This window comes from Serinus canaria, chromosome 5 (assembly GCF_022539315.1).
Source record: "Serinus canaria isolate serCan28SL12 chromosome 5, serCan2020, whole genome shotgun sequence".
Taxonomy (NCBI): domain Eukaryota; kingdom Metazoa; phylum Chordata; class Aves; order Passeriformes; family Fringillidae; genus Serinus; species Serinus canaria.
In genome coordinates this window covers 15,911,170-15,932,960 of record NC_066319.1, presented here as the reverse complement: position 1 = coordinate 15,932,960, position 21,791 = coordinate 15,911,170, and the positions used below count along the sequence as shown (strand labels likewise).

The following is a 21,791-nucleotide window of genomic DNA, read 5'->3' as shown; positions in this document are numbered from 1 at the left end:
TGCAGTTGAAGGAGGTGCAGAGACAGCCCCTCCTTGAGAAACTTTACTTACTCCCCATACCAGTGCCTGCCCCTTCTCTCTCCAGCTCTGGCCTTGCTCAGTGCCTGGATCGGCAGCGCAGTGCTGGGTGAGCAGAGCTGGAGAGGGAGCCCATGGTGCTTTTAGGGGAAAGGCCAGGGAATGTGGGAGTGAGCACCCAGCTGGGCTGGCTCTGAGCAACCTGGAGTGAGCCTTTGTGCAGTAAATCTCAGCAAACCGAGTTGTTTGTTCAGGAGGGAGAGGCGAGCAGGTGGGGATGTTCTCCACCCAGCTCCAGTTTTTAATGCCCTGCCAAGGCTGCTTTTTCCCTCTGTCATCATTTCTCCTTCTCAGTAAGCCTTGTGTGCTTACAGCACAGCTTTGAGCACTCTCCTCTTCTGGCAGGATCCTCTTAGTATCTGCTGGCAGCTGTTTGAAGCAGGGCTGGTGGATCTGGGCTTCATTTCATGCCTTATTTCACCCCAAATGAACACAGCCTGCTCGGGAGCCTGTTTGCAGGAAGGCAGACAGCCCTGTCTCGTGTGCAGGCCATCTCCTTTTCACCTCCCTGTGGCCTTGGCGGGGGTGGTTGTCCTTCATTGATCAAAGCCAGATGTCTGAGCATCTTCTGCCTCACCAATGCTCCTCCTGCACTCGGAGGGTGGAAGATGCGACCAAAAGAGAAGTAAAGGAGGGGGAAAAACCAGCTCCTCCTCAGCTTTTGTCTCTGCTGTATTCCCGTGTCTGCATCTAGAGGGCAGGGCAGTACGTGCTCTGAGCTGGGTCTCTGGTCTGTGGTCCCCGTACGAGCCTCACCAGCCAAGATTTCCTCTTCTGAAGATGGAGCCCGTGCTCAAGAAGGAGAGAAAGCAGCGATGCTGTGCAAGCCCGTTCCCATGGCTGCACAGCCCTTTGGTAGCCATGTGGCAATGCTGGAGGTGTCTGAGCGGCTTTTTCCAGGAGGCAGGAGCCAGCCCTTGCCTGATCCTGCACCACAGGGGCAAAGAGGGTTTTGCTGGTGGTTAAGGGGGGAAAAAGCAGGTATCCAATCCACCCAAGGTGCCCAGGTGGTGGCTGGGGAGTTTGTCTTTCTGCATTTAATTAGCAGCTTTGCAGGCCAGTGGCAGGGTAAAAAGCAGGGCTTGGGCCAAGCAGAGGTCTTTTAAAAGAGACAAGAAGCACTGAAAATTGAGGTGTTTGTTATTAAGATTTATAATCTCAATTATTTACATCCAGCTCCAAGACTTCTGACCTCCAGCAGCCCCTCCCAAAGTTAATTATTCCCTCGTTCAGTGATTTTTTGTTTTGTTATTTGTCCCTGCACTCAAGGAAATCAAATGGGAGGGCTGCACAAGGAGAAGGCTGAGCCTCATATGTGCTTGTCACCAGTCGTCTGCAGTGAGACAAAAATGATTATGGACTGTCATCGTTCGGCCTGGGGATGGGCTGGCTGTCCTCCAGCCACAGATTTTTTGGCTAGTCTTAGAGTTTTTGAGAGCTGGAGAGCATCTAAGCTCTTCTCACTAGGAGCAAGCATGCCTGCTTTATAAATACTCCTTAGCTAGCATCTTTATGCCTTGCAATTTTATGGGCAAAATGTGTACTTTTGTCATGCATGGGCTTATTTTTTACAAGCCCCAGCTCCTGGATCCTTATCCCTAGTTTCCTTTCTCTATCCTCATTCTCCTACCTTTTCTCCCCCTTTTTCCTATTCCCTTTCCCCAGCCCCTTTCACCTGCTCTGACTGCTGTTGGGGCTCTTGTGGGGCTCTGGGAGTGTTCCTGCCCCTAGTTGGGCTTGTTTTGCTTCTGGATACAGAAATATTGTTTGGACCACTTTACATCTCAATGCACCTTGCCCTGCATGGGCAGGAAGGGAGGGGTAGAAGCCCCGGACAGTCCACTCTGAGAAACAGGAACAAAAATGGTGCACAGAGGTGCTTCCCAAAGTTCCAGTTTGAACTTTGTGGGAAGACCTGGAAAAAACAGGCTTCTCATTTCTCCAGATTTCAGGTCTAGATAGGAGGAAACTGAAGGAGAAGCAGCATGAGGATTTCATAGCTTTCATGCTGCCAGTCAAAAAACGCGCCCTGAAGAAGTTCAGCATGCTGGGTGAAAGGATACCCATCAGTGATGACTTGTTGCATGTCAACAAGATGGGAATTTCTCAACCAACTTTGCTGACTTCACAGAGAGGTGATGAAACCCCTGCAGGCACTTATTGCTACTCAATTGAATTGCAGAAACAAGCACAGAATCAGTTAGGAAGAGGAGTTTAACTGAGCTGAAAAGAGGCCTTGACCTGCAAACAACCCAACCCATATCGTATTTTACGTTCTGTGAGCAGCATCTGGGATGATGGTGGGTTTGCAAACGAGTGTTTCATCACCCTGCTCATGAACATGGGCATTGCAGATGTCCTTGTCTGAGCCTGAAAAACTCTCTGTGGGAAACAGGCACTTTGAGTTGTGAATCAGTCATTGCTGACTTAGAAAAAGAAACACTGCCCCTTGGAAGAGCCAGTGAAGAGTTCAGTGCCCAAAGAAAGAGATGCCTGTCTGTGGAAACCAGCCTAGTTGGCATCTAGTTTTGCCCTGGGTAGAGAGCATTTTCCTCTTAACTCTTACACACAAGTCAGAGCAGTTTGGACATAGAAGCATGAATCTTGGCATGAAGGTTTTAACTTAAGACAGTGCAGTTAAAACAATTGGCTTTTGTGTTCACTCTGGATGTGACAGAGGATGTGTTCATACCTGCAAAGGCCTCTGCTGAAGGTTTCTCAGCTTTGGATGCACTCATCCCACACCACCCCCAACTTCTGCACATGTGCTAAACTCAGGTCTGCCTTCATGAAAGAACATTCATGTCCCAGGCACTCTGTGAATTAATTTGCTTTGGGGATGTTCTTGAGAGATGCTCAGTGGGGCTGGGTGTTGAGTTTTCCTGGTGCAGCCCTCTCCTGCTCTGAGCTCATCCCCTCCATTGCCAAACCTGAATGAGCAGCACCTCCAGAAGAGCTTCCAGAGGCCCATCTCCTTGCAGCTGTCTTCTCCCAAGGCTGTCTCAACGTGTGCAGGTAGGTGAGGCTACCAAGGGTCTTTGCAGCTGACAGCTTTTTTTGTAAAATGAGGTGTCTGGGGTCACACAGCATTTAGAAAAAGCCAGTGTGCTTGGAATGGATAAATTCTGGAGAATCATTCCTTCCATGGCTACTGGTTTGTAGAGCAATTGCTGACCTTGGGGAGAGAAGAGCTTTGTGATTTATCAGTTTTCTTGAACTCTGTGGACTTTTTTTTTTTAACTAACACCATGTTCTTGCTTTGTCTTGGCACAGAGAGCCTGAAAGACCTTTTGAGAGCAAAGACATGTTTCAGCCATACTCATTGGAGCACACAGAGGTCTCAGCTTGTTCTCCAGACACGTTCTGGGTCATACCCTGGTCTTAACCAGGCTTTGAGGATGTGCATACACATGAAGGATTGTGATCAGGTGTTGGGTCACTTCGGTAATCCTATCCAGGGGCAAGCTGGGTGGAAATTCCAGAGGGATCACCTCCTGTACACATTAAATGCTGAAGGCCTGGGCACGGACCAGTGCCTGTCAGAGGTGTTCTCTTTCCAGGGGGCTGCCAACTCAGCCTGGGGTCATGGAGGAAGGGCCACGCTGTGGAAGAGTCCAAGGCTTCTTGTCCTGGGCAGAACAGAGAAAAGCTCCTCAGAGGAGTGAGGTTTGTGCCCAGGCCTGTGCTTGGAACTGTGTGATCCTAACTCTGGCTATGAATACAGACTCTCCATCACTGGACACTGAAGCCCCTGTTTGCTACCAAGGTCAGAAGGGACTTTATCCAGAGGAGTTTCCTGGGTTTTGCCCTCTCCCTCAAGCCTCTCTTCACCCTTTTGTGTTTTCGTTTTGAAATGCTGCCTTTCCTCCAGGCTCCAGCTTGCAGTGAGCTGCAAACTCTTCTGGAAGCCCACACCAAAGAGTGTCCCTTTGGAGTGGAAGGGATCATTAAAATTCCTTGTTTCTCTTCAAGGCCAGTGTTTATATCGAAAGCAGCCATGTGTGAGTACTGTGTGTCCATAGGGAGTTGTTCTGTTCCTACAGGCCCTTGTCCAAAGTTGGTGAGTATAAAAGCGAGGTGAATGAAGAGAAGGGTGGGGATGTGGTGTTCATAGTTCTGCAGCATGGCAAGATACCCTGGTCACTCTTCTTAGCACCCTCAGCAGGACACAATGACTGCTTCAGCAAGATTGGTCTGCATGTCTCCTTGCTCGTGCAGCTGCAGAGATGAGTCTTTGTGGTCTCACCAGTCCTTTTTTAAATACTCTTTGGCAGATGAAAGAGGCTGAGAGCAGAGGGGCAGTCCACAACATGGGGTCCCAAATGCAGGCCCACAGATCCCATCCCACTCCTGCTCCTCCCCTGCCTTCTCCAGCAGACTCCCCTTCAAGGCCAAGCTCTCCTTTCACTTGTCCCTCTTTTTGCTGCTGTTGTGAGCCCAATTTCAGCCTCCTGCACCACATGTCCAAGGAATCCCTCAGGAGGAACAAGAAAAAGCCACATCCCAAGGAACCCACTGGTCAGACACCTGTGTGTTGCCCCTTCACAGGACCCATCATCACTCGGGTAACTGACTGCATCCCCCTGGGGAACATCAACAGTGGGCAGGGCTGTGCCTGAACAGCAGTGACAGCTTCAGCAGTGACAGCTTCAGCAGTGACAGCTTCCCTGACATGAGCTGCCTGCCAAAATGGCAGCCTGAGTGTCATCCCCTACCTCTGCCACGGAGAGGATTCCACTCACACCTCTAGGCTGACATTTGGGCTCTGCTCCATGGGGACTGTCATGGAATGGGGCAACTCTGTTTGTGGACATCAAAGTCTCGCCAGAAAAAGGGAATTGTGTCCTCATCCACTGCTGGGATGGTTTCTTCCAGGGTCCTGTGTGCATCATTGTGTAGCTGATAGTCAAACACAGCATGAAGCAGCTGTCAGCTCATGAGTTTGTGATTTATCTGCTGAACATGAAGAGGGTCATCAGGACCTGCTGGTGGGTTTGGAGCCTAAGGGCATCAACATCATGCGCCTGAAGCACTCCCTGTCAAGGAAGATAGCATGGACAGGGTGGCTGTTGGTTGGCATCTGCCCTGCACAGGAACAGCCAAAAACCATAATCCCATTTCATGGGCAAATTAGGTGACTGTAGCTGTGGGATGTAGGACAGCACTGGCACAAAGATGTAAAAGAGATGGTGGAGTTCCTGGGGGTTGGTGTCAGCAGAAGCAGGGAAATGGGGAGCTCTTTTAGGGACACACTGCAGGGGAGTGGGTATGTCCTGGGCAGGATGGGAGCCATGTGCTTTGCTTTGGTGCAATGGGATTTTGGGAAAGCAAAGGGCAGTCAAATACAGGTTTCCCCAGTGATCTTGCCTGAACTTTTACTGTGATCACCATTGCTGCTGAGTAGCATGCTTGTGTTTTACTAACAGTGTCATCCTTGGAAATAAGGCATAGCATCATCTGGTGTCATAGTGCCTTCCCACTTGATCCTTGTGGGATGCTGAAAAGGAGGCAAGGTGTAAAGTGTAGGAGAATGTCATGAGGAATAGCTCGCATGGATTCATCAGCCTCATCCTTCCAACACGTGGTTATTCTGTGGAGGAGCCTGGCCCAAAAAAGCTACACCTGAGTCTCTAAAACATTGTGCAGAACCTCCTGTGTGTGACAGATCTTCCCTCTGTCGGACCTCACAGGATGGTGGAAGTGCTCTGGGAGTGGTGGCCCACACCCATGGTGCATTCCTCTAGCTCGTGTGGGGGGAAATGAGGGAAGGGAACAAGGTCAGATGCTCCATAGGAAAGTACCCAAGTATGAACAGTGCATCCATTCCTGGCTCCTGCCTAATTACCTAACTAATACCTAATATTCAGAGCCAAACACCTCTTTGAAGGATGTGCCTGGAGCTTCCTTATGCCTTCATTGAGCTTTTCTGCAAGAAACTTGTTCTTTCTTTACTCGAACACTTAAATAATTCCTTTGGAAACTTCTGTCTTTCCTAATGCTAACCATGGCTTTTAACTTTGACACGGATTTGTTTTTCTGTTCTTCCTCCTCCTCACTGGGTTTCTTCCTCATGCCATTTAAGTCTGCTGCTTCTTTCTTTTTCTTGGAGAGCTGCCTTACAGTTCACCCCTGTGGAAGGCAGCTCCATGGAAAGCCTTCTGCAGACTTGGAGACTCGACCTTCTGCTCATGCTGTTATCACACTTCACCATCCACTTCTGTATCCTACAAACACTCCTGTTGGCCAATATTTTGGTCATGAGACTTCTTTCTTTGAACTTCATTCTTCCACTATATCAGGCCAACACTTTCCTGACACAAGGTGATAACCACTCCCTTGAAATTCTGAGCAGATCTCTTTTGTTGTGCTGCATGCCTGGACTCCAGGAGGTCCAGGATGCTTCCTCTCACAGAGCTAAGGAAACTCCCTGCCTGTGGGGAATTTTGAATGGAGAACTCCCCCAGTTTTGATTCCTCCACCAAGAGCTGAGGGGCTCTCTGCAGGACTGATGGGCCAGCAGGGGCCAGAATGTGTAGCTGCAGCATTCCAAAGGGACATTTCCCAAGTGGGATGTGTAGGTCCAAGCAGAGCCAGCCTTCCCCATGCCAGGGGTTTCTCCCTCCTCCACCCACTACCAGGCAAACCCCTGCAAGACACCAGCCCCATACCAAGGACTTGCTCGTCCTTCAGCAGCACCTGCAGCACTACTTGTGTGGTGCTGAGCATGGTGAAACAGGAAGCCTGCAGCAAGGATTTGCTATCTATATAATGTCTGGGAGGCGCCTGCAAAATATTGTCAGGGCCAGGTCTGAATCAGCCTAAAAAGCCCTGGCTGGAAGAGGAGGGAGCGCCTGGCCTGGGGGAGGAGAGCCGGAGCTGTTTGGGTCCCTGTCTCCATGGGATCCCCTACACACACGCTCTACATGTGCTGTGACAAGAGCTGGGGAATATTTCCAGCCACGTTTCCACCTGCTTCTCCTTCAGATCCACGGAGATATGGGTCTGGGTCATCCCACAGAGGGGATTACCCTTCTTGCTGTCAGCATGGGGCTGCTTCCCCATGCTTTGCTGCCTCTACCCAGCCCCTGGCTGGATTTGAGGCTTGAGGCTACCTGCAGCAGATCCACAGCTTGTTTTTTAAAAAAACCTCTGCATTGTGTTGAAATATTTCACACAGGGAAGAACTACAAGTATTTACTGTGGGAAATAATTGAGGTTGAAAAAGCATGCTAGTGCTGGATGGCTTATGAAGGGATTGTTCTTGCCTGTGCTGTCAGCAGTGGATATTTGGGGTGCAAGCTCTTTCCTCCCTTCCTGAAGGGCAGAGCTGCTCCCAAGCCCTTGAAGGCAAATTGAGTCATGCCCTTGCCCATGGATAAGCCACTCTGTGTATCTAAGGGGAAATTTTAATTAGAGGCCTTGCAGATGGATGGCTGTGTGCAGGGAGCCTGGGCTCCCCACAGATTTGAAGCCATATCTATTTTGACTGGTTGGTGGCAGGAGGAGGGAGAGGAAGGCTTCCTACTTGGCACTTCTGAGGAAAAACACCTCCCCAGCTCCTCTGGATCCCACGGGTAGAAGATGTTCTCCTCCTCCTCCCCACCCCTCCTTCCCTGGGGGCTGCCCTCTCCTATTCTCCTGCCGGCCTGGCCTGCCCCAGCCAAGGGAGGTGCACAGCGGACTCTTGCACATCATTGGTCTGAGAAGGTCTCCATGCCCTTAAAGAGAAGGTGGATTTTCTGCTGAGCCACCCGAGTAGCCCTTTTATACCTCCTTACACACCCAGCTGCCTGCGGCTCGTCTGTCCATCCCATCCAGCCAGCACGACTCTGATTTTCTCCAGTCTTGGGTGAGCCTTTTTGCATATCTCTTTACAATCCAGCTTGCTCTTAGGGAGTGATGGGGGAGGAGATTTACTTACCTGAGTATTAAGGAGACAAATACCAGGTGGGGGTGGCCTGCTGGGAGAAACAGGGGCGGGAATAACACTTTCTCCATCCTTTGCCTATTGGAGAGGCTCTGTGCGTTGGAAAAGTTTGCTCTGTCTCTTCCAGTGAGCTTTTCTCTTTCCGATTTCATGCTTTCCCCTGCCTTGGCAGGTTCTCTCAGTTTGAGTGGCGAGGGCAAGTGGAGCCTAGCGCGGACCTCCGCAGGGCTATAGGATTCAGGATCCTTGCCTGCGGTGACTCGGCTGTGCTCGCTACTTATAGCCCTTCCTCCAGCTCCCTACGCGGCCCTCGCAGTGCCCTCCTGCCCAAAAACACCCTCGGACACGCACCGACATCCAAATTTATGGTGTCCTCCCCGCAGAACAGGCTATTCTAAGCCCACGTCGCGGGCAGCGAGCTGCAGCCTGGCGCTGTCCCCTTTGACTCCCGACGTCGCTGTGGCCGGAACGGGAGCGTATGTGCGGGGCTGGGATGGGTGTCAGCGAGCACAGCCCGCGGTGTGTGTGCGGGGCCGGGATGGGTGTCAGCGAGCACAGCCCGCGGTGTGTGTGCGGGGCCGGGATGGGTGTCAGCGAGCACAGCCCGCGGTGTGTGTGCGGGGCTGGGATGGGTGTCAGCGAGCACAGCCCGCGGTGTGTGTGCGGGGCTGGGATGGGTGTCAGCGAGCACAGCCCGCGTTCCTGGGCCGCCCCGGCCGCGGCTGCAGCCCCGCCACCTGCGGCGGCCGCTCCGCATCGCCGCCGCCTCCCGAGTCACGGGGCTGGCACCGCGGAAAGGCGGCCGTCCCAGGAGACAGCTGCAGCTCCTTCTGCAGCTCCCTGGCCATTTTTAGAAGCACTTTCACCCCCCTCCTCTCTGAAGTAATGTGATGGGCCCGCACATTTTCCAGGATAAAGTTTCCTTGGCCCTGCAAGCTGTGCCTCCTGCCTCGGGCATGAGCCCCCATTAACACTTCCCCTCCTGACAGAGCCTCCCAGGCCTTGTCTGCTCTGCAAAGGACAGGCTTAGGAGATGCAAGTAAATATTGCTCTGAGAGAAAAGTAAAATTCTATTTATGTGTAAATCATTTATTGCAAAACAAAGGTGCTCTTCCATCTCTTCCCTAATACGCTGTGTTGCATGTGTAAAATTTCCACTTAAATCAAATACAAGGGATTGCCTGGGGAATTTTTTTGTTCTTGTATCAACTCAACCGCAACTTCCAGCTGTGCTGAGGCTGCTGCAACAGGCTCACCTGTCCCACAGGATGAGTGCATACACTGGCAGCAGCATCCTCTGAAGTCCTTCCTTGTCACCTGGCTTCATTGCCAACCCTTTGCAGGCTTTGGGATATTTCTTGTTTATGAAGTGAAGTAAGGTTGAATGGCAAAGTGAAGCAGTAAACTGAAAATAGTTTTTGCCTTTTCTTCCCTCATTGAATAAAATGGTTTTGTGGGAGTCAGATAAGAAACGTACCTGCAGGAATCACTGTCACAAATCACTCTTTTTCTGGCTCAACCCCATTTGGTCTTTCCCGAAAGTCCCTTGATGCTGTGGTTGGTGTTGCTGTGAGGAGATGTTTGCCTCTTGTCTACAAACTGCAGCTAGTTCCCTATATGATGAAAAATTGGTGAAGTTGGGAAATAAGAACAGACCTGTTCCTCTTTTTATTTTCTAGAGGAGTCATGCTTTGTTTTTAAAACCACCAAAAAAAGTGTATTTAAAACTCACAAAAAAAGTGACCACAAGATGAATAATTGTGAACTTTTTCTCTTGGTTTTCATTTCAGGCTGACAACCATCTAAACCAAGATGTCTGAGTAAGTTCCCATTTTTCTGTCTCTAATACACTGCTGGCATTTAAAAACTTTTTTCAACCACCAACTTTTATGCTTGTTAAGATTCTTCTGCTTGTTTCCAGTTAGGATGCTAACTAACTGCCTTTTATCCTCTTTCCCCTTTCTCTTCCATCCTTTCCTTGTCCATCTGCTTTTCCTGAACAGTGAAGAGGTAAGTGTGTTTTGCTGGGGTTTTCCTTTAGCAATGCTTATGGCAGCAGTCCTGGCTTCACCATTCCTCCTTAGGAAAATCAGCTGCTGAGTGTGCATGTGGGAAGAATGGCTCATGCTTATTTTCTTGCTGACTCCTCCTGGTAACACGTGAAGGAGAAGAAAAATCCCTTTTGAAAGACTTTTTTTTGTCCCCTGGCTTGGAGTTAGATGCTTTTTCCCCTCCATTCCTGCTTCCCCAGCCGGCCACGAGATGGTGCTGGGAAGGCAGTGGTCCAGAGCTGCCTCTCCTCCATCATCCATCCACCATACCGCCCTTGGCCTAGCATCCTCTCCTCCTTCCCAGCATCTAGCCCTTCATTTTCTACCCACTGAGCACTGACAAATCCCTTCTCAAAGGCAATTCAAGGAGACCTGGATCCGGGGGAGTTTGAGCAGGGTGGAAGTTTCATCTTAGCAAGTTTTCTCTGGCTTCTTGGCAAAGCCAGGTGGTGTTGGGGGTGTCTGGAGAAATGCAGGGGAAGGTGTGGGAGGATTGTTTGTGGCTTTGTCACTCCACATTTCCTCTTTGCAAATTGCTCCATCCTTCATTTCTGCTTGGCATCTCCCCATATGTCTGCAACACCACAAGCTCCAGCTTGTTCTCACTGAGAGAAAAGAGGATGTCAGGGACACACAGAAATGCCACACAATGGTGCCGATATCAAACATGTTCTTTTACTCCTCATCAAACCCAGACCTCCCAGAAGAGGCTGGGAGGGCACTCTTTGCTAAGGTACTGGTTTTCAGATGGAGAATGAGCCCTGGAAGGACTGGATTATCTGATGGTTAATAGTGTGCTGCATCTCTGGGCTGGGTGTCTTTTTTCTGCAGAGCCCTCCAGCCCTGTCAGGAGGGCCTTGGCCTCATTTACATGTGTGAGAAGTGTCAGGTTTTGTTACATTTCACTCTGCACATCCTTATCCACTTCCTCCTCTCTGCAGCACAGACCCACACCCGAGTGCTGCTTTCTACTCCCTGCCCCTCAGCATCTCAGATGTGTTTCCCCTGGGCCAGCCCAACTCAGCCGTGCCCTGTCTTCTGGGTGAAATGCTCAGGAAACAGCTGAAATAAAGAAGTTGTGGGTTTTTTATAAATTGGAGTCCTGTGGCTGCTGATCCAGCATGGCAAGGACAGAAGGGCAGCCTGTGGTTGGGTCTGCCCTCCAGCTGTGATGAACCTCTGCTTCAGCATCACTTGGTCTTTCCAGCTCCAGCCTGGAAATTACACAGCCTTCATGTTTTCACCTGCCTGGCTGTCCTTGTCACCAGAGTGTCAGAAGGACATGTGCCCTGGACTGCTCAGAAAGACATCCCACAGCTTCTGAGTGCCCAGGAACATGGGGGTCGTTAGCTTGAGCACAAAGTAAAACACATCTGAGTGAAGAGGAAATTAGAGAAAAGGCTAAAAGTCCCAAGAAGCCAAGTTTGAAGCCATATTTTATACATATATTTTCAAGTTCATTACCCTTGTTATCTTTTCCTCTGGGACTCTGTAGTTTTAGCTACCTGAGGCTGGCAAAGCTGGGTTCAGCAGGGAGCTATTTCCTTGAGTGCTGCTGGTTTGGAGAGAAACTGTGTGTTAAGATGGATCTCCCTGCAGGTCCTTGGTGGACTGTGGCATTGCATGGGGAAGGGCAATGGAAAGGGGAATGGGCACCTGATAACCTTCTTTTCTCTTTTTTCTTCCACTTGCAGAAAAAGAGGAGGGCAGCCACTGCCCGTCGGCAGCACCTGAAGGTACGTCCACTGCTGGGGCTGTGGGATCTGTGTCCTGACCTTCCCACCTCCCATCCCAAGCCAGCCAGCTCTCAGCACTCTCCCTGCTAGAAGAGGCCATGATGCACAACACAGGGGCCTCCCACCCCTCTCCTTACTGGGTCTCTATCTTATCCCTTGCTTGGAAATGGTGGTATTTATGGGAACTCCCCTCTCCATCAGGACTTCCACTCCCTGATGACCCCCCCTACCCTCCTTCCTTGCTTCCACCCTGCACTGACGCTTCTCCTGCTGCCTTCCAGAGTGCTATGCTCCAGCTTGCTGTCACTGAAATAGAAAAGGAAGCAGCTGCTAAAGAAGTGGAGAAGCAAAACTACCTGGCAGAACATTGCCCTCCTCTGTCGCTCCCAGGATCCATGCAGGAACTTCAGGTACAGGCTTCTTTCTGTGCGGGAGCAGAAAATATTTGACTCCATCAGTCAGCCTGGTGAATCTAGACTGACCTTCCCATCTTGACCCTCTCCTCACCTGAGTTACCCTGGAGCCAGATGAACATGCAGCTGGCTTGAGAGGCAGGTGGGGTCTCTCTGCAAACAAAAGGGCTGGAAAGGGCTGGCAGGAAAGATGTGTTTTAAATGATGTGTTGAGGCAGCATTTGCGCGCAGGCAGTAGCAGGGAGCTGGCTGACAAGCCCCTCTTCACCTTAGTCCCATCTAATCTTCAGGACTGAGGGCTTTCAGAGCCGGAGCGATCAGGAGAGAGGAATCATGTCTGGATCCTAGCAGTCAACGTCCCTCTTTGCTTTCTTCCCAGGAGCTGTGCAAAAAGCTTCATGCCAAGATAGAGTCAGTGGATGAGGAGAGGTATGACACAGAGGTGAAGCTACAGAAGACTACAAAGGAGGTGAGTTTCCTCTGGAGACACCCTTCTGGGGAGTCTGCAGCCCATTCCTCATGCCTCCCTGCACTGCTTGGGTCCATCTCATTAAACCCATGCCCTTCTCTCTCTCTACCCCCTCCTCATTTCATCCCCCCCAGCTGGAAGACTTGAGCCAGAAACTCTTTGACCTGCGTGGCAAGTTCAAGCGGCCGCCGCTGCGCAGGGTGCGCATGTCGGCTGACGCCATGCTGCGGGCCCTGCTGGGCTCCAAGCACAAGGTCTGCATGGACCTCCGAGCCAACCTGAAGCAAGTGAAGAAGGAGGACACTGAGAAGGTATCCTTCCCTCTTCCTTTTTTCCCTAACAGGAGTTGCCCCCATCCTCCAGGGCTCACACCTCTCTGTAAGATAGACAGGGTTGAGAATGACTCTTTCTCCATAATGTCCTTCTTCCTGCTCAGTGTTTCCTTCTCTGGAACCCATGATGTTGAAACAGGAGGGTGCAGTTCAAAAAGATGTACAGCATGGGTGGAACTGGGCTCCTCTAGCTGACATGGGGGTTTCCATGGGTGGACTGGTGTGGGGCTGGGGCCAGGTGTGTTCTTACCACGGCACCATTCACACCAACACAACCATCCCTCCCCCAGGAGAAGGATCTGCGTGATGTCGGTGACTGGAGGAAGAACATTGAGGAGAAGTCCGGCATGGAGGGCAGAAAGAAGATGTTTGAGGCTGGCGAGTCCTAAGCACCTATGTCTCCACAGCTGTCCTCCTCTCCCCGCTGTCCCTGCTGCCCTGCCAGGCTCAGGGGCACTGACTGGGTGCCCTTTCTCTCTAGTTTTGCGAAGAGCTGCATCATGGCAGCAGTGATGTAAATAAAGCTTTGGTGGGAGAGGTGGGTGTTGCCTGCCTGGGTGGCCAGACCCCGACTCATGCCATGGTGCCAGCAGGGACTGCCTCACTGTGGCAGTCCTGGTGGGGATGGGGAGGCTTTGGCAGGGGGTGTGCTGAGGACGTGAGGGACCTCTCTGCTGTTGGTCCCTGCCCAAAGCTGCAGATGCCCATGCCCTTCCCCAGTGGTGAAGACACAAAGAGACAACAACCCAAGCCCCAGGAGGCATTGCAGAACCTCAGCCCATGATGGCATCAGCAGGAAGCTGTGGGGAAGAGCTGGGCAGGGGGAGTGGGGTGGCATCTGCAGGGCAGAAGCAGACCCTTTGGCTCCGGTGGGATTTGAGAGGTGCAAAGTCAGGAGAACCTTGGCAGCACCTGCAGCAGCACCCCGGGACTGGTATGGTGTAGGGTGCTGTGGTTTAGAGATGATGGCTATCACCATGGCATGGGAAGCTGGGGGAAACAGTGGGTCACTCCTTTCCCTGCCATGGTGGGGATGTCCATTCCACCCACTTTTCTTTTGGGTTAGCCCAGGACTTCCAAATTTTTAGCTGCTGGCAAGTAAAATCTTAAATCAGTCTCAATGGTTTTTAAAAGAGAACAAAACAAACCCTAAAATTCACCTTCCTTCTGCCCCCTCCCATCCCCCCAAACCCTCAGCCCATGAAGTTTCCGGCACAGCTCACTTCTGCTGAGCACAGGAAAAGCGAAACAGTGGCAGCACCCTGGTGCTGGAGCTGTCTGTGGGGCTGCTGTGCCAACCAGGGGAGAAGATGTCAGACTCGGAGGGGTGCCAGGAGGGTGCAGAAGGAATGAGCCAAGTGGGAGATGAATCCCCTGAGGAGAACGAGAGGTGAGGCTTGGGGACAACACAGCTGCTTTCCAGACCCAGGATACTGGGAAGTTGGGAAGCTGGGAGGTCACAAAGGGAAAGGAGGATGTGCAGCCAGAACAATGATGACCCATGAGGCTGAAATAGGTCAGATATTCCATCAGGCTTTTGACAAGCTTCTCCAGCTAGGATGAGACTTAGATTTCCTAAAGGTCTCATCCCCTTTGAACTTCAAAGCCCTTGGGAAGGGGTTGATCGAGTGGGAATCCCAGCTCCAGAAGCAGGAAAGCTCAAGTGAGAGGTCTGGTGACCTGGACCTTCTCTGCAGCTGAAATCAGCCCCATCTCTAAGACCTCTCTAATCTGGAGATCAGCTGCCTTTTCTCCTTGCTGGGCACATCTGATTTCTTGCTGCATCCTCTACTCTCCAGCCGAATTAACCTGGCAATGTTTCAGGCTGGCTGCTGTAAAATTATATATCTCCCTGTGCCTCTGCTCTGCTTTATTGCTCTGTCAGCAGACACTGCAAAATTTGGGGTCTTTCACTTGAATACAGACAGCTTTCCATGAGGGCTAAAAGAAGACAGACCAGTAGCAGAGACCACATCTGCAGATAGATAAGCTTGGCCAAAGTGCATCACCCAGAAGTGCTCAGATTTGGACTGGATTCAGGCTGAGCATCCAGGGAGCTTAGCAGGTTGCCTGATTTTTCACCTCCAGCTTCAAAGCTCACATTAGCATTTCTCCCCAAGGCTTCTGAGAGCTGGCACAGCTAATGTTGGTGGGGGAAAAAAACCCCTTGAGTGACAATGAGAGGAGAAAGGTGTGTCATCTCCTGTCATCAGTGGTTGCAGTGAGTGCTTCGGCTGACACCTGACAGCAATTAGCCCGGGCTGAAGATTTGACTGGAAGCTTCAAAAGGTGCTGGAAGGCTCTGTACATGACTTGGTGCTGAAACAAAGGGGAAGCTTTGGCTGCTGGGGGAGCACAGGGGTTTCCTCAGCACCGGGATCGATGTGATTCCCAGCACTGCTGCTGCCTGGCTGTGCCTGTGCTGCAGGCTCAGCTCACCTTGCAGCAGCAAGGAGCAGGTGCTGTGTGTGGCCCAAGGCAAGCAAACCTTCCTGCTCCCCTCTTGCTGCAGTGATTGCAGGTACTTTGGTGCCTGCAGGGCCACCGCTGGGGTCTGCAGGTGGGGCTGGGTCATCTTGTTCCCTTTTCTGTTTCCTGCTGGAGTTTCAGCTAAATAAAAGGCTGTTTGGAGGAGTCTGTTCTGCGGCACGCAGACCCTTACAGCCTTGTTTAAAAAGAGTGTGAACGCTGACAGCAGGGTGGCACATCCTTTCCTCTCTAGCTGTGTTTTAGAATTTTAATGAATTATGAAAATTGATGGCAAAAATAGTGAGCAGAAATGAGTTCCTCTTTGTTTCAAAAACACGAAGAATTACTTTCCCTTACAATTTGTATAATAGTTTCACGTGCACCTCTAAACTTCTCTTGCTTTTCCTTCTACTGTTTAAATGCTTGCTAAACTCTGGTGACTTCCACTCCCAAAATGGAGGATGGAAGTGTTTATTTGCTGTTTGGGTCTACCTTTTCTCACCCTGTGGCTAGCTTATCTCCCTGATCTCCTCTCCTTGATGAAAAAGCTCTTTTCAGGCTGACCCGTGTATGGAAGGAGGCAGGACAAGGCTCTAAGGACAGCCTAAAGCATGATGGATGTCAGAGCAAACAGTTTTGTGATGGAGCTGCCAGGAAAGCAAATCCCAAGGCTCCTGGGTGTATTGCAGAGTGGGAGATGTCAGGAGAAAAATATTGGTGCTGAGTTTCTGTAGACAATGAATTTTGTCTATTTAACTGTGCCCAGTGTATATAGAAGTATACATTAGAAAAGGTCCTAGAAATATTAATTTGAACACAGCCTTCTCTGTTTCCTCATACAAATTGGGACATACTGGCAAAGTCCTGCTGATGCTGGTGCAACTCTGCTTAAACCAGACCTCTGTTCTGTTCTCTTCCATGAACTGGAATTGCTGTATGGGAAACTGCTGTGGTGTGAGCCTTCCCGAATAAGTGAGAAGCTGGGGGGAGCTCTGGAGAGGTGACTTCTTGAGTTGTCCTGCCTTGATGGGGAGGGGTTGGGAGCCCAGTATGCAGCACAGGGTCTGTTACTCAGAGCTCTCTGTAAAGCTCTGGAGGCTCCAGGTAACTCCTGCCCTTAGTTCCTACACCCATGGCCAGGCATGTCCCTTGGGCTGTGATCTGCAGGATATCTGCACCTGGGAGGCAGATTGGATTTGGATTTTCCCAAATTCCCTGTCTCTGTCCTCCTGGGGCTTCCCTCCCCATGAGCTGCAGGGCAGGCAGCCCATGTATGGTCACTGCCTGGGGAGAGGCTCTGCTGTGCCAGCAAGCCCCAGGCTTTTCCTTGCCACGTCCATCCCCAGCTGTCTTGAATTCTCCAGATCCTTAGAGGAGTCTCAAGGGTCTTTGCTGAAGTGACTGCTGTTGCTAAGTATACCTATGGTCGGAAGGAGGTTGTTTGGGAAAACTGATACTTGGAGAGTTTTTGGACCCCTCAGTACACCAGATTCCTTGGGGGTAGAATGGAGGGATGGCTGATCCCTGCTCAGGAGTAACTGGTCACAGTTTGACCCAGCTGGGCTCATTAAAGTGGAAAAAATAGTAGGGAAATTAACAGGGGAGGACCAGATGGATTATTTAATGAAGCTGGGTTATACTTCTGGTTTCCAAATTGGGTATAGGTGGTCTGGCAGTGGCATTAGGGATAAAAACTGTCTCTAATTATAGGAGGTATCAGGTGCCTTCACTGTCCTTTTCTCCTTGAGGAAAAAAAAATAAATTAAGCCTGGCTTGCCTCGCCTTGCCTCCAGGCTTCTTTTGCTATGTAAAGCTATGGGTTTGGAGGAGTGTGTGTTAAAGCAGGGGATTGCCCAGCAGCCTTCATTTGAATTGCACTTTTCTTTTTAAACACAGAAGACTCTCTGCTGGCTGAAAGGCTGGCTTTTTAAAATCTCTTGGTGTGAAGTCTGGCTCTGAAGCTTGTGGGAATCCCTTGCCCCTGGATTTTGTAAGGTGAACTTACTTCAGAGGGTTTAGGGCTTTTCCCCAAATCTGAAAACCCTGTGATAACTGGAAGGGCTGGCTGTGGAGCAGGGAAGTGCTTAACCTTGGTATGTCCTGGGGATCCTGGGCCCCTCTGCTCTGACCTTCACTGACCTTGCTAATCCAGCCCTGACTGATGCTCTGCCTGCATCCCCCTTTGCATCTGTCACCCCTGTGACCCACATGCCCAACTGTGGGCTCTGCCTGGGGCCTCAGCTGACTCCTTGCTGCCCTGGTGCTGTCTTCAGAGCTGGGCTTTCTTCCAGCTAGGCACTCATCCAGCCTGGCTGCTGCCTCTGTCAGGACACTGACTCACATCTGGATAGACCACCTGGCCAGGAGGTGCTCCAAGACCTCCTCAGTGTCATGCTTTTTGTTGGGAACAGCTTTTTGGATCTTCCCGGTGTGGTTCTGTTCTAAAGCCTTTCATGAGAAGAAGCCTTGGGGATGTACACCAATGGAAGGAAAACACAAGGGTGTGTGATAGGGGCTCAGGCCTCTTTACCCAGGTCATGTTCTGGATCATGGCCATCTGGTATAGGTCAAAAAACATGTCCTAGGAGGTGCTGCACACTCTGGGAAAGCAGCTGTCCTGCAGGTCAAGAATTTGGTGTGATCAGTGCTAGAGGAACACCCATGGTGCCCAGCCAAGGTCAGGGTGTCACCATGGTGGGTGTTCTGTGGCTACAGCCTCAGGGATAGAGGACAGGTTGTCTCTACTGCAAGGCCAGACAGCTGAGGTTGAGATGGTCAGGGAGGGGAAGGGATGCCCTGGCTGTAGAACTTGCCCACTGTGGGTTTGGTACCCAGAAGAGGTGTTCCCTACTGGACCTGTGTGACATCTGCCAGGCCAAGGCATCCCACACTCGACACCTGTGTTCAGGCACCTGACTCGCTCCCTGATTTCCCAGAACCAGCTAGGAAGCACAGGCCACTTGTGAGACTTGAGCCCAGCTCTCCTGAGGCTGGGCCAGGTGTCTCGCAGTCCTGCCCCCATGTTCCACAGAGGCTCAGTCACGAGTGGGTTAACCAGTCCCAGTTGGAGCCCATGTATGCTTTCCCTGCCAGTGCATCCATCCTAACACACACCAGATGTGTGAGGCAGCCTTTGAAGTGTCTTAATCCCAGGTTTCAGCACTCACTCAGAGTTGTCTTTCTCACAGGCAGGTCCCAGGTCCTCGGTGCCTTTCTGGGGGCTCCACTCCTGCAGCTCCCATCCCCTGCAGGAGAACTGGCAGCAAGGCAGGACAAAATATCTCCTGGTTTTTGCTACTTTAAGCAAGTCCCTCCTGGGATGGGCTGCTGGGGCTGGCAGCAGAGCTCCATCTTCAGTCACACCTGGGAATGTCAAACCCAGGAGCTACTTGGGTTCAGCCTGTCTCACATGAGCAGTGGTGGTTCCCAGCAGCCTGCTGCATCTGGTAACTGTCCCAGAAATACATGGATAAAGAGGAAGATGCACGAGCAAACCCAGCTGGATTTATTTAATGAATGGAAATGGCAGTCAGTGGGCTTCTATGGGCTTAGCTGGTGACTTCCATCCAGTGGTCTGAAAACATGGGGCAATCTTCAAGCAATTGATCTGAGAAGTGCAAGACTCAGGTTAGCTGGAGCTCAGTTCATTTGGATTTCTCTTGCTACTGAGCAGACATGTAGGCCCAAATGCTTTTGTCAGTGCATGTCAGCACCATCCCTCTGCCTGCCATAGAGAAAGCTCTGCCAGTTTGCATCAGCTGGAGCTCTTTGGTTCTTTTGCTTATGTGCTCATTTTGAAAACAGATTTTTTTTTTGTTTGTTTGTTTTGTTAGGGATTCATTCTGCATTACCAAGGAAGCCTCTCTCCCATCTCTAGGTATCTGTTGCTTGCTGCAGCTGACTAGACAGTTTGTGCAGTGCCTTTTATCAAGTCTTTGCCAGATAGCTTGGAAAATATGATCTCTTCTTCTGTGCTTGTGCATGCTTGTGCTTTTCTGCTGCAGAAGCAGTTTCCTTTCCAGTGCAAGCTTGCTTTGGAGCCATTAGCATTGACAAACTCTGAATTACTGACAGACCCCAAACAATCCCGGCTGCCAGCTATTTAGGAGGGGCAGAGTTCTCTCCCAATAAAATTGATGACAATAATAATTCCCTTTTGAAATAAGTGTCTCCTTGCAGTTGTCACATAGCTTCCCATACCAGGAGCTGGCAGCACTGTGCCCAAGCTGAGCTGTCTTGAAGGGCAGACTACTGTGATAAACAGGCTGTGCACTCCTGCTCTGGTGGGACCTCTTCCTGGGGGTGGCACTTGTCTCTTCTGCTGCTTCTGCATCCCAGTTGCCATCTTCCTGCATACAGCATTAGCTGCCCTTTGTGCAGAAAGGCTCCTCAGCTCTTTTTTGGGCCTCACTCTGGAGCATTAATGACTATTCCCCCTTGATGGAGCCATGTGTCTCCAAGCTTCCTGAATACAAGATGATGTTTTGCGAGCCCTGTCCAAACAGCTCCCGTCTTTTGCCCAGAGTAGCAAGGGAAGCATGGATGGATATGGGCAAGCTGATATCAGATGCCTTTCCCTGGGACAAGGAGCAATTTGAAGTGAGGGATGCAGGAACTGTCTGATGGTGCTCGGGGGTTCCTTCTTATCCACTTAGTGTCCCCTGACCCCAGCTGGAGTGACAGCCCAGCGGTGTAAAGCGGAGATTAATGGCTGCTAAAACTGCTTGTGTTGCACAACACGGTGCTGCATCAGAGCCTGGAGCCAGCTGCAGATGAGCTAATAAGTTTATATTGGGCAGAAGCTGTATTTTACTTCTTGAAAGCTGTGTGGTCAGCTGAGCAGCACGGCTCGACACAGGGCTGCACTGGTGCAGTGGAGCTCACCTACAGGCCCATCCACAAACCATGCTGCAGGGCTTTGGGCACTGCCTAAACGTGTCACACAGATGCCACCTGGTGAAGGAAGGTGGTGCCTCTGTTACTGCTAGTGCACCTCTTATACCCAGCCTGGGAGGTGTCTGAAGGTGTCTTCAGCTGCCCAGTGCCTTCTAATCCACCTAAGCAAAGCAAAGACCACTCCATTTATTTTGAATAGAGATTAAAAATTCAAATTCATTCAGCAGCTGTCCAAACCTTGGTGAGCAGAGACTTGTGACGAAGCAATGTGATGCTATAAAAAGGCCTTTTTAAGATTTTTCCTACAGTGTCTGCTGGGGGAAGACAATCTCTTGGCAGCAGCTGCCTGTGTCTTATCCATCTTGGCTGGAGTCCTTTGTCCTGCCTCTTGGCCTTGCAGTAGACAAGCATCCCTTAGAGATGGAGCCTGTCTCCTTGGGGCCAATAGTTCTCCTCTTGTCCTGTAATGACCCTCCTGTGTGGGATGGGAGTGTCTTATCTGCAGCCATTGTTTTGTCTTCCTGTCTCTTTCCCAATGGCTTTGTTGATTTAACATAATATATAGATAGCAGTGCACAGTATCAGCGATGGTGCTGGCTCGGCATGCTGGACCAGCTGCACTCCTCCAGGGCTTGGCTCAGTCCCTTGGCCTTGGCCCTGCTCTGGGATACCTGGATGGTGGCTCACTGCAGTGGCTCAGGGGGTCTCTTGCTGTTTGCCCAGCCCTTGGTGCAACAGGAGCCCAGATCTCCTTTACTGGGCTGGGCTGCCCTGGTAATGCTTCTCTTCTTCCTCTGCTTTTTAAATCCATCCTTTGTCCTTGTGTGTATCACCCCTGGGGCAAAAGCATCTTCTCTTACAAGGCTTGTGAACTTGCATCTTGCCCTCTCACTGATAAGTGAAGCAAACTTCACAATGGAACCTAGTGATTTTAGTGATTTTAGGTTTCTGGATGTACCCCTTATGTTCCCCAGGGAGTGTCCATTTTCCATTCTGTGTGACGGTGAGAGGTGGCCGTGGGGTTGAGGAAGAAGAATGCTCCTTCTAGATCCAGCTTCTGATTCCCTCTCATTTCTGCCTCTTTGGATATCAGAGGAAGAAAGTCATCACTGATCCCATGCCAAATATTTCAGACTTTGTATGACACAGTGTTTGTTGGCTGTTTAGACCCACAATTATACATGTTTTTCATGGTGCTCCTCTGAGCTCCTCGGCCTGGCAACAACTCTGAGCCAATCGAGTTGGCTCCCGCCTACAGCACCCCTCCCTGAACACCCATGGGGTCGTGCACTGCCCTGGGAATATCTTCTCCTGACTCATGCCAGGACAGAGGAAGGCTGGCTGGGGAGCACCACTGGCACTGGACTCCTTGCCCTGCCCCCTGAGCTAATTGCAGAGGTGGGGCGCCCTGCCCTCCTGG

At 50.9% G+C, this 21,791-nt stretch overlaps 2 protein-coding genes across 2 annotated transcripts in view; both read left to right on the top strand.

The window, feature by feature from the left end:
- The first annotated feature begins 7,699 nt into the window (after nt 1–7,699).
- TNNI2 (troponin I2, fast skeletal type) lies at nt 7,700–13,545 on the top strand. Its single transcript, XM_030240224.2, has 7 exons — nt 7,700–7,927; nt 9,796–9,825; nt 11,751–11,792; nt 12,074–12,202; nt 12,585–12,674; nt 12,809–12,985; nt 13,297–13,545. The coding sequence occupies exons 4-7, from the start codon at nt 12,080–12,082 to the stop codon at nt 13,393–13,395; spliced, it is 489 nt and encodes a 162-aa protein (XP_030096084.1). The 5' UTR covers nt 7,700–7,927; nt 9,796–9,825; nt 11,751–11,792; nt 12,074–12,079; the 3' UTR covers nt 13,396–13,545.
- Nucleotides 13,546–14,227: 682 nt separating this feature from the next.
- LSP1 (lymphocyte specific protein 1) overlaps nt 14,228–21,791 on the top strand; it is a 48,068-nt gene continuing 40,504 nt past the window's right edge. The window contains exon 1 of the mRNA XM_009102189.4: nt 14,228–14,396. Coding sequence (XP_009100437.1) covers nt 14,317–14,396 — 80 coding nt within the window. The 5' untranslated portion in view covers nt 14,228–14,316. The remainder of the gene's footprint in view (nt 14,397–21,791) is intronic.